Consider the following 12,589-nt stretch of genomic DNA (forward strand, 5'->3'; position numbering starts at 1 on the left):
AGCCACAAGGACTGATGGAGGCACAATTTGATTCCTCGATGAGAGGCCAATGCTCCCCACCTCTGGTACTTGCACCAGTCAGGCTGTGGTAGAGGGTGGCCTCTCCGAGGCTCATGGTGGCAGGTAGGACAGGCTGTGAGACAGCAGTCACTTTGACGCTTCTGGAGTTCATGTACAGAGCGGAGTCCTGACAGGTTCTCACCTCCCTGCTGCACATAGAACTGCCAAGTTTTCAGACATTTTGGCTATTTTCCTTTGCTGCGTGTACCGGCAGATTTTAGACATACTTTCACCTCTTTTGGCCCTACAGGACAGAGATGGTAGAACAAAACCCCCTCTCTAGAACCAAAGGACAAAGGAAAATTTACACCACAGCCAAAAGCCAAAAAATGGCTATAAACTCTGCTACATCGATAAAACAAAGCCCCGTCACATCCCATTCTGTGCGGTATTACACCTCTTATCCATTCACTATAATGGAACCAAACTGCAGTACCGGACCCAGCATTTAAACTGGGGGGGTGCTGTGGAGTTTATTTCTCATGTTTTTAAAACAAAGGAAGCCATGTTTTAACTTCTAGATAACTTCTTCAAACTTCCTCCTTTACCCTGTACCCTTTAATATAAAAATTTGTACCTAAACATTGCAACATCTAACAAACTTTTCCTACATTTGGCAAAATAAGGTTTGATACAATTGATAAGACCCACTCTGCTACATCAGACAAACTCAATTCTGTTCTATTAGACAAAATCAACTCTACCACAGCTGACAAACTCTTTTACATGTGATAAACTCAGCTCTGCTCCATCTGACAAACTAAACACTGCTACATCCGACAAACTGAACTCTGCTACATCTGACAAACTCAGCCTGCTACATGTGACAAACTCAGCTCTGCTACATGTGACAAACTTAGCCCTGCTACGTCTGTCAAACTCAGCTCTGCTACGTCTGACAAACTCAGCCCTGCTATATCTGACAAACACAGCTTTGCTACATCTGACAAACTCACCACTGCTACATCTGACAAACTCAACCCTACTATATCTGACAAACTCAACTCTGCTACATCTGTCAAACTCACCTCTGCTACATCTGACAAACTCAACATTGCTACATCTGACAAACTCAACATTGCTATATCTGACAAACTTAACACTGTTACGTCTGACAAACTCAGCTCTACTACATCTGACAAACTCAGCCCTGCTATATCTTGCAAACACAGCTTTGCTACATCTGACAAACTCAGCTTTGCTACATCTGACAAACTCCACCCCACTATATATCTGACAAACTCAACTCTGCTACATGTGACAAACTCAACCCTGCTACATCAGACAAACTTAGCTCTGCTACATCTGAAAAACTCATCTCACTACATGTGACAAACTCACTCTGCTACATCTGTCAAATTCAGCCCTGCTACCTCTGACAAACTCAGCTCTGCTACATATTGTCTTTTTTTTCTTTTAGCTTTCCGGCTCTTTGTCTTTTTTCTTTCTGCGGTTTGTTTCACATAACGAGAACAGAAAACGTGATGAACACAGCGCTCAGCGTCCAGGATAATTGCCGTTCTCGGGGAATTCAGCCGCTCGGTTGTTAGGGGGGACCCATATTAGATACTCAGAGGCTTTGTCGAGTCGTGCAGAATGACAACTCCAGCACATGGGGGGCGTCACCAGGCCCAGAACATCCCTCGCAGATCATCAATTATGTATTGTTTCCTCGCATTTAGTGCAAAATGCAGAATAAATGCTGCGGCTCCACGCGGACTAATGAAGTGGGATCACACATGGAGGAGGTTAATGCGTCCGGCGCACAGAGCCGCCACTGCCAAGCCTGCTGCCTGTATGAGATATCAGGCTGGATCATGCCAGGGCTTTATCGGAAGCTGCATTTGTCTATGTAGCAGAGCCGAGTTTTCCACCGAACACAGGTCATTGTCACACAGAGATGTGTGAGAAAGTGATTGTTACAGTACAAAAATAGGACTGCTTTGGTCTGGAAGAAGCATCACTCTCCTCTATAGGTTGTGTCTGGTATTGCAACTCCATTCTCTTGAATTTGATTGGGTTGCAATACCAAATATCATAGAATCATAGAATCATAGAATCGTAGAGTTGGAAGGGACCTCCTGGGCCATCAGGTCCAACCCCCTGCTCAAAGCAGGATTCGCTAAATCATCCCAGTCAGATGTCTGTCCTGCCTCTGTTTAAAGACTTCCATTGAAGGAGAACTCACCACCTCTCATGGCAGCTTGTTCCACTCTTTGATCACTCTAACTGTCAAAAAGTTTTTTCTAATATCTAATATGTGTCTCCTCCCATTCAGTTTCATCCCATTGCTTCTAGTCTTTCCTTGTGCAAATAAGAATAAAGATGATCCTTCTACAATGTGACAGCCCTTTAGATATTTGTAGACAGCTATTAAGTCTCCTCTCAGTCTTCTCTTTTGCAAACTAAACAATCCCAAATCCTGCAACCTTTCCTCATAAGACAGGGTTTGCAGACCGGTCACCATTCTGGTCGCTCTTTTCTGAACTTGCTCCAGTTTGTTGATGTCTTTTTTAAAATGTGGTGCCCAAAACTGGACACAATATTCCAGATGAGGTCTGACCAAAGAGGAGTAGAGGGCAATAATGACTTCACGTGATCTAGACTGTATGCTTCTGTTAATACATCCTAGAATTGCATTTGCCTTTTTTGCTGCTGCATCACACTGTTGACTCATATTCAGTCTGTGATCTATTAGTATACCCAAGTCTTTTTCACTGGATGTCCTATGCAAAAGAGTGGCGCTGTTTTTATAAATAGGCAGGGGTCACAACAGATTCTGCTCTGCTACATTAATGACCCCTCTTCAATGGGTTAAGTCTTATATATTCAGCTGATCTCTCAGGTAAGAATTTCTGCACTCCTCCCTAATCCTTGGCACCCCCAGTAGTGAAGAGGAAGTGATTAGTATGGTGGAGGGGGTATCTGAGGTCTGGGATAAAGGGGTGGTCTGGGAGTCATACAAGGGTGGGTCGGAGGTCTGAATTAAGGGTTTTCATTTAAGGTCTGGTTCTGAGTTTGTATTGGGGTCTGGTTTAGTCTCTTTAATGTAAAATTGGGTCTAGGGTCTGTATTAATTGAGATCTGGTCTGAAAGATACTGCTGCATGCCATGGTACTAGTCTACCTAGTGGGGCATGGTACTGCAAGGTCTCTATAATACAAGTGGATGGGAGAGAGCTCGCAGTACCATGCACGCCCACTACACAATGTATGGCGCTGTGCTGCTGAAAGGGAATCTGTCAGCAGGTTGTGCTTTGTAATCATGATGTAGGGGCAGAGACCCTGACTCCAGCGATGTATCACTTACTGGGCTGCTTGTTGCCATTTTGATACAATCATTGTTTACACTGCTGTAGAACTAGCAGAGCTTGGAATGCTGAGCTCTGAATAACCCCGCCCACACCACTGATAGTAGCGTTCTGTGCGCACTGCGTATTGACAGGAAGTTGCTCATCAGTGGAGGTGGTGGGTTTGGATCAGGAGTGATAGTTTCCTACTGATATAATATTAACACTCAGCCTAATATGTGACACATTGCTGGAATCAGTGTGTTGGCCCCCGCTTTGTGCTGCTCTCAGATTACATGGAAAAACCTGAAAGATTCCCTTTACGGTGCTCTACATAACCTTTCATCATCTGATCAGGGAGGGTGTGAGGATTGGACCCCCACTCATCTGATACAAATGATCTATCTGAACCATAAGTCACCATTCTAAAAGTCCAGAGTACTTGTCACCAGGTCAAGAATGGCCAGCTTTTGCTCTTTTTTTTCATTCCTGCTGCTCTTTTGAGTAGACCATTATTTATTATTTTTAAATGGATCCAGAGATTAGGGCTTTTTGTTTAATGGTAATTTGTATGGTCTTTACAAGAAGATGTTGCTTATGAGATCCTCGTGGGCGGGTCTTAGGCTGCACATGAGCCACGCCCCCTTGTAGACAACATACAAATTAGCACAAAATGAAAATTCTCATATCTCTGGATCCGTATGTAAAAAAAAAGAAGATGGAATACTGAGGGGAGCAGCAGGAATAGGATAAGTGCAGAAACTGGACACTTAGTGGAAAATTAGTAACTTTTAATTTTTTCATGGAGACATTTTTTGAAGATTTTCTTTTCTCCTTCTGGGGCTAAATTTGCCTTAAAGGATTTGTGTCCTATTTTTTAACAATATTTTTTTATTACTATGTATTTTGCCACTAGTTTTTGGGGTCCCATGAAGCGAGTAAACTTTCTCAATTTTTAAAGATGTTGGCCACTACTTAATATTAAAGACCCTTCCTTAGGATAAGTCATCAATGTTTGATAGGTTGGGGTCCGACACCCGGGACCCCTGCCGATCAACTGTCAGCAGTGTCGGCGGCCACTGACCGGAAATACTCACTTGTGTTACTGGCCATCTAATGCATGTCCGCCTCCTATTGATTTGAATAGTGGGCGGATGTGTAGTACTCTGTGGTGGCCACTACCAGAAGATGGCGCTGCTCCGCTAGTGAGTACTTCCAGCCACCGACACTGATTACAGCTGATCAGCGGGAGTACTGGGTGTCGGACCCTGGCCGATCAGACATTAATGATCTATCCTAAGGATTGGTCATCAACACTAAAGTAGTAATTATAAAGTATTTGACAATATATTGTAACTGAGCTAATAAATATTTCCAGGCTGTGTTTGATGTTTGGGGTCTACTCTTTGTTTGATATTGAATTGATTGGATTACCAATCCATAGAGTAGATCTGTGGGGTCCGGCACCGGGTACTCCCCGTACCCCTAAAATGAATGTGATCAGAGTGCAGTACCCAAGAATGGCCACTACATCATATTTGGAGCTGTGATGCTCTACTGAGTATTTTAGGCAGCGATGGGATCCAAAGGGGAGGTTCCGGGTGTCCGACCCATCTATTCTGAATTTGATGACCTATCCGTAGTATACTCTTTTAGGGATGTGATAAAATCTGAATTTCCATCTGTTTTTAAGCATAAACAAGTTAAAAGGACTTTTCATAACCAAAAGAACAGAGCCACTCCACCTGCTGGTTGTGTGTGGTACTGCAGCTCTGTCCCACTCCATTCTCAAGCAGCAATAATACCGCACACCAGCCAGGCATAGCTACCAACAGTCTGGAATTTTCTGAGGCTGTCATAGATATTTGGAAACAATTCAGGCAAGCCAGACATGTCGTGGTTCGAAAAAGCATGGGGTTTACGTAAACTCCACCCAAACTTGTGCATTTCCATCCAGTTTGGGTTAGTCGTCACAATCTAGCCAATCTGACCAACGTTGATAGTGGGGTTAATGTCCTTGTTGGACTCTTTCTAGAAGAGAGAAGTCACGTTTTGCCAATTCTGTACAGCCCCTTTAAGGTTAGGGCTTCACTTTAAACAATCCTTCGGGTTTTCTAAGGAATATTTCATGAATCCATAGATCGGCCCCACCGCCACCGGCCCAACTGCTTCTCCACTAATAATCTCGAAGCTTCTCCCCTCGTTCCCGATCATTTGCCAAGTAACAATTCACTCTTGGTAGGTCCATAAAACTCCAATTACAGTAAATGGTCCTGAATTTACTGAGGGTTTTATGTAAAATACCATAAAAGTATAAAAGTACCTGTAATCCGGAATATTACAGATTATGTCATGCACATCACACTAGAGCCGAGCGGCGCGCCTGCGAGTCACAATGAGATTGTTATATTAGCTGCGATGTTCTGGAATGAAGCGTCCTTGGCCTCCAGAATCCTCCGATCTTCCAGTTCAGGGACTAAAAAAAGACTTTTCCAACCACAACAGCAATTTGACTTACTCTGGCAGACGAGACATCACTCCTGCTGAAAGGGACGTCAATCCATCATTAATTCGGAGAGATTGACCCTTCACAGCCCAACTTGCGATCATCTCCAGCACCAGCATAACAATGAAATAGCCAGTGGCCTGAAAAACACCAAGAAAAGTCATATAATAACCAAAACCAACAACCATATAATAACCAAAACCTCATAATAATCTCACATACCATCATCAACTAGGAAGCAAAAAAGCTGCAGGTATTTATATTCATCTATCTTCTGCCTCCTAGAGAAAAGTATTATAGCAGTTATATTCTTGTACATAGGGGCAGTATTATAGCAGTTATATTCTTGTACATAGGAGCAGTATTATAGTAGTTATATTCTTGTACATGGGAGCACTATTATAGTCGTTATATTCTTGTACATAGGGGGCAGTATTATAGTAGTTATATTCTTGTATATAGGAGCAGTATTATAGCAGTTATTTTCTTGTACATAGGGGCAGTATTATAGTAGTTATATTTTTGTACACAGGGGCAGTATTATAGTAGTTATATTCTTGTACATGGGAGCACTATTATAGTCGTTATATTCTTGTACATAGGGGGCAGTATTATAGTAGTTATATTCTTGTATATAGGAGCAGTATTATAGCAGTTATATTCTTGTACATAGGGGCAGTATTATAGTAGTTATATTTTTGTACATAGGAGCAGTATTATAGTAGTTATATTCTTGCACATAGGGGCAGTATTATAGTAGTTATATTCTTGCACATAGGGGCAGTATTATAGTAGTTATATTCTTGTACATAGGAGCAGTATTATAGTAGTTATATTCTTGTACATGGGAGCACTATTATAGTCGTTATATTCTTGTACATAGGGGGCAGTATTATAGTAGTTATATTCTTGTATATAGGAGCAGTATTATAGCAGTTATTTTCTTGTACATAGGGGCAGTATTATAGTAGTTATATTTTTGTACACAGGGGCAGTATTATAGTAGTTATATTCTTGTACATGGGAGCACTATTATAGTCGTTATATTCTTGTACATAGGGGGCAGTATTATAGTAGTTATATTCTTGTATATAGGAGCAGTATTATAGCAGTTATATTCTTGTACATAGGGGCAGTATTATAGTAGTTATATTTTTGTACATAGGGGCAGTATTATAGTAGTTATATTCTTGTACATAGGAGCAGTATTATAGTAGTTATATTCTTGCACATAGGGGCAGTATTATAGTAGTTATATTCTTGTACATAGGAGCAGTATTATAGTAGTTATATTCTTGCACATAGGGGCAGTATTATAGTAGTTATATTCTTGTACATAGGAGCAGTAATATAGTAGTTATATTCTTGTACATGGGAGCACTATTATAGTCGTTATATACTTGTACATAGGGGGCAGTATTATAGTAGTTATATTCTTGTACATAGGAGGCAGTATTATAGTAGTTATATTCTTGTACATAGGAGGCAGTATTATAGTAGTTATATTCTTGTACATAGGAGCAGTATTATAATAGTTATATTCTTGTACATAGGGGCAGTATTATAGTAGTTATATTCTTGTATATAGGGGCAGTATTATAGTAGTTATATTCTTGAACATAGGGGGTAGTATTATAGTAGTTATATTCTTGTACATAGGGGCAGTACTATAGTAGTTATATTCTTGTATATTGGAGCAGTATTATAGTATTTATATTCTTGTACATAGGGGTAGTATTATAGTAGTTATATTCTTGTACATAGGGGCAGTATTATAGTAGTTATCTTCTTGTACATAGGGGCAGTATTATAGTAGTTATATTCTTGTACATAGGGGGTAGTATTATAGTAGTTATATTCTTGTATATAGGGGCAGTATTATAGTAGTTATATTCTTGTACATAGGGGGTAGTATTATAGTAGTTATATTCTTGTACATAGGGGCAGTACTATAGTAGTTATATTCTTGTATATTGGAGCAGTATTATAGTATTTATATTCTTGTACATAGGGGTAGTATTATAGTAGTTATATTCTTGTACATAGGGGCAGTATTATAGTAGTTATCTTCTTGTACATAGGGGCAGTATTATAGTAGTTATATTCTTGTACATAGGAGCAGTATTATAGTAGTTATATTCTTGTACAAAGGAGCAGTATTATAGTAGTTATATTCTTTTACATAGGGGATCGTGTTATAGTTGTTATATTCTTGTCCATATGGGCAGTATTATAGCAGTTTTATTTATATATAGGTGGCATTATTATAGTAGTTGTAATTTTGTACATAACTAATGGATATCTTTTAGACAACCTTGTTTACAAATTTGAAAACTAGTCTGGAATTTATGTTTTTCTTTCTATTTTTAGCTTTGCTTACATGTTCTTATGCATTTTCTCATCTCTTTACAGCATTACCTCCATATAGTCCGACATGATTACATGGTACATTATATTCTTTGGTCAGGATAATATTGGATTTGTTTGTTATCACATAATGCATCCTTTGTTGCCCACTTTTGTCTTCTCTACTTATACACCTCTACTTCAGATCATTTACGATTAGTCGTAGATTTATTTTGCTTCTTGATCAGATGTTACTCTTGGATAGTAGCCATTTCCATGGTGGACAGATCTCTATATATAAAACTGAATGTGTGCGTGTGTGTGTGTGTGTGTGTATCACCAACCAATCACGAAGCATCTTTCATTTCACCAGACCCGTTGAAAAGAAGCTGAGCTGTGATTGGTTGCTATGAGCAACAGTTTTCCTTGCAACCAATCACTTAGCATCTCTCATTTCACCAGAGCAGGTTAAAAGAAGCTGAGCTGTGATTGGTTGCTATGAGCAAATTTTTTCCCACTCGTCAACACCTCAGCAGACACTGACATGGTGGGAGAAATCTAGCATCCCTGGGAACAGAAGCTCCCAGCCATTGTCTGCCCCCCAGACAGGAGCACAGAGCACATGACAGAAATGATTCACCCCTCCCTGCTCATATACACATCATACATCCTGCATCCCAGAGGCACATTTTCCCTCTTAAAGGGATCATAGGTATGGAAGTCAGAGCAAATCCATCCAGCGCTTTTGTTTTGACCCCAGTCCTCTCTTAAAGGGATCCCCGTTATGGAAGTTAGGACCGTTCCACTCAGATCTGTGGTTCTGATGCCAGAGTCTCTTCGGTATGGAAGTTAGGGTAAATGCTTCAGCACTCTGATTCTCAACCCAGGCTTCTATTAAAGGGATTATTGGTATGGAAGTCAGGGCAAATCCACTCAGCACTCTGGTTCGGACGCCATACCTCTCTTAAAGGGATCCCCGGTATGGAAGTTAGGACCATTCCACTCAGCGCTCTGGTTCTTTCCCCAATCTGACTGGATGATGTGGGATCTTAGGGGTAGTAGTCCTGTGGCTCTGGCTGACGGGATGATGTGGGATATTAGGGGTAGTAGTCCGGTGGCTCTGGCTGATGGGATGATGTGGGATATTAGGGGTAGTAGTCCGGTGGCTCTGGCTGATGGGATGATGTGGGATATTAGGGGTAGTAGACCGGTGGCTCTGGCTGACGGGATGATGTAGGATATTAGGGGGAGTAGTCCGGTGGCTGTGGCTGACGGGATGATGTGGGATATTAGGGGGAGTAGTCCGGTGGCTCTGGCTGACGGGATGATGTGGGATAATAGGGGTAGTAGTCCGGTGGCTCTGGCTGATGGGATGATGTGGGATATTAGGGGTAGTAGTCCGGTGGCTCTGGCTGACGGGATGATGTGGGATATTAGTGGTAGTAGTCCGGTGGCTCTGGCTGACGGGATGATGTGGGATATTAGGGGTAGTAGACCGGTGGCTCTGGCTGACGGGATGATGTGGGATATTATGGGTAGTAATCCGGTGGCTCTGGCTGATGGGATGATGTGGGATATTAGGGGTAGTAGTCCGGTGGCTCTGGCTGACGGGATGATGTGGGATAATAGGGGTAGTAGTCCGGTAGCTCTGGCTGACGGGGTGATGTGGTATATTAGGGGTAGTAGACCGGTGGCTCTGGCTGACGGGATGATGTAGGATATTAGGGGGAGTAGTCCGGTGGCTGTGACTGACGGGATGATGTAGGATATTAGGGGTAGTAGTCCGGTGGCTCTGGCTGACGGGATGATGTGGGATATTAGGGGTAGTAGTCCGGTGGCTCTGGCTGACGGGATGATGTGGGATATTAGGGGTAGTAGTCCGGTGGCTCTGGCTGACGGGATGATGTAGGATATTAGGGGTAGTAGTCCGGTGGCTCTGGCTGACGGGATGATGTGGGATATTAGGGGTAGTAGTCTGGTGGCTCTGGCTGACGGGATGATGTAGGATATTAGGGGTAGTAGTCCGGTGGCTCTGGCTGACTGGATGATGTGGGATATTAGGGGTAGTAGTCCGGTGGCTCTGGCTGACTGGATGATGTGGGATATTAGGGGTAGTAGTCCGGTGGCTCTGGCTGACTGGATGATGTGGGATATTAGTGGTAGTAGTCCTGTGGCTCTGGCTGACTGGATGATGTGGGATATTAGGGGTAGTAGTCCGGTGGCTCTGGCTGACTGGATGATGTGGGATATTAAGTGTAGTAGTCCGGTGGCTGTGGCTGACGGGATGATGTAGGATATTAGGGGTAGTAGTCCGGTGGCTCTGGCTGACTGGATGATGTGGGATATTAAGTGTAGTAGTCCGGTGGCTGTGGCTGACGGGATGATGTAGGATATTAGGGGTAGTAGTCCGGTGGCTCTGGCTGACGGGATGATGTAGGATATTAGGGGTAGTAGTCCGGTGGCTCTGGCTGATGGGATGATGTGGGATATTAGGGGTAGTAGTCCAGTGGCTCTGACTGACGGGATGATGTGGGATATTAAGTGTAGTAGTCCGGTGGCTGTGGCTGACGGGATGATGTAGGATATTAGGGGTAGTAGTCCGGTGGCTCTGGCTGACGGGATGATGTGGGATATTAGGGGTAGTAGTCCAGTGGCTCTGGCTGACGGGATGATGTAGGATATTAGGGGTAGTAGTCCGGTGGCTCTGGCTGACGGGATGATGTGGGATATTAAGTGTAGTAGTCCGGTGGCTGTGGCTGACGGGATGATGTAGGATATTAGGGGTAGTAGTCCGGTGGCTCTGACTGACGGGATGATGTGGGATATTAGGGGTAGTAGTCCGGTGGCTCTGGCTGACTGGATGATGTGGGATATTAAGTGTAGTAGTCCGGTGGCTCTGGCTGACGGGATGATGTAGGATATTAGGGGTAGTAGTCCGGTGGCTCTGGCTGACGGGATGATGTGGGATATTAGGGGTAGTAGTCCGGTGGCTCTGGCTGACGGGATGATGTAGGATATTAGGGGTAGTAGTCCGGTGGCTCTGGCTGACGGGATGATGTAGGATATTAGGGGGAGTAGTCCGGTGGCTCTGGCTGACGGGATGATGTAGGATATTAGGGGGAGTAGTTCGGTGGCTCTGGCTGACGGGATGATGTAGGATATTAGGGGGAGTAGTCCGGTGGCTCTGGCTGACGGGATGATGTAGGATATTAGGGGGAGTAGTCCGGTGGCTCTGTTGACGGGATGATGTGGGATATTATAGTGAATGTGGCTATGCGGAGTGGGCGGGGCTATACACTCAGCTTTATATATATATAGATATATTCATTATAATTTGTTATAACTAACCGTAGTTGGTTACTATGCTCGGGCAGCGCCGGGCTCTTCAGCTAGTAATATAGAAAAGTGAATCTTAGTTTTTGCAGCACCGAAATACAGAGACGAGTCCAAAATCCAGGTTGGTAAACATTCAATATTTGACCTAATATTTTCATACCACGTTAGAACCTATATGGATAAAGATATGGAAATTGTGTCATTACCACCGCTCTGAAGGGTTCTCACCTTATCCACGTAATCCGGCACATCTTCTAGAGTTTTAAAGGAGGTTTCATTTGGATACAAGACATAAAACATCATCCGGACTCCCTGGGAGATGGATTGCTCGCTCTGGCCTGTGAATCCCCCCATGGCTGACGGGAGCTCAGCAGCTGCAGGGAATGGAAGAAAAATCCAATAATTGATATGTATGAGATCGCAGGCGCTGACTGTGTTTTCATATATATGTCACAAGCAGACGTACATTGTTTGGAGACTCTTCCTGGTGAAACCTGATACAGAAGGAAGAATGGCAGGCTGAGGCCACGTGATTAACTCAGTGAAAAGTCCAGAGGGAAAAAGCTCAATGGAAGCCAAGGGGAAGAGTGGAGGAGATAGAGAAGGGCGGAGAGGCTGCTGGGATCATAAGATAAAGGCCCAAAGTGCTGGATACAATGTCCTGCTGCAGGATTGCTACATGTGAACTAGTACAGAGCTGAACTTTACTCTTTGTTACATTGATACCGTGTGACCCTGAAATACCTTCCCCTGTAAGGAATCGATCAACACTGCTGCTGAGTGATACAAAATAACACATAAAATAATAATAATAATTACATAAAATCTCTATATATAAAACTGAATGTGTGTGTGTGTGTGTATCACCAACCAATCACGAAGCATCTTTCATTTCACCAGAGCTGGTTAAAAGAAGCTGAGCTGTGATTGGTTGCTATGACAAAGTTTTCCCACTTGACAACACCTCAACAGACACTGACATGGTGGGAGAAATCTTGCATCCCTGGGAACATAAGCTCCGGCCATTGTCTGCCCCCCCGACAGGAGCACAG

General features: G+C 43.2%; 1 protein-coding gene across 2 annotated transcripts in view; it reads right to left on the reverse strand.

The window, feature by feature from the left end:
* The window catches only part of AGMO (alkylglycerol monooxygenase), a 259,763-nt gene extending 247,605 nt beyond the window's left edge, over positions 1–12,158 (reverse strand). The window contains exons 1-3 of one of the 2 annotated variants that reach the window (XM_073582133.1): positions 12,004–12,158; positions 11,766–11,911; positions 5,868–5,995 (exon numbers count right to left, since the gene is read on the reverse strand). In XM_073582133.1, coding sequence (XP_073438234.1) covers positions 5,868–5,995; positions 11,766–11,891 — 254 coding nt within the window. In that variant the 5' untranslated portion in view covers positions 11,892–11,911; positions 12,004–12,158. The other variant, XM_073582134.1, reaches the window with a different exon arrangement.
* Positions 12,159–12,589: the final 431 nt, after the last annotated feature.

The sequence above is a fragment of the Dendrobates tinctorius genome, unplaced genomic scaffold (genome assembly GCF_039654945.1).
Source record: "Dendrobates tinctorius isolate UK_male_01 unplaced genomic scaffold, ASM3965494v1 ptg000070l, whole genome shotgun sequence".
Lineage (NCBI taxonomy): Eukaryota > Metazoa > Chordata > Amphibia > Anura > Dendrobatidae > Dendrobates > Dendrobates tinctorius.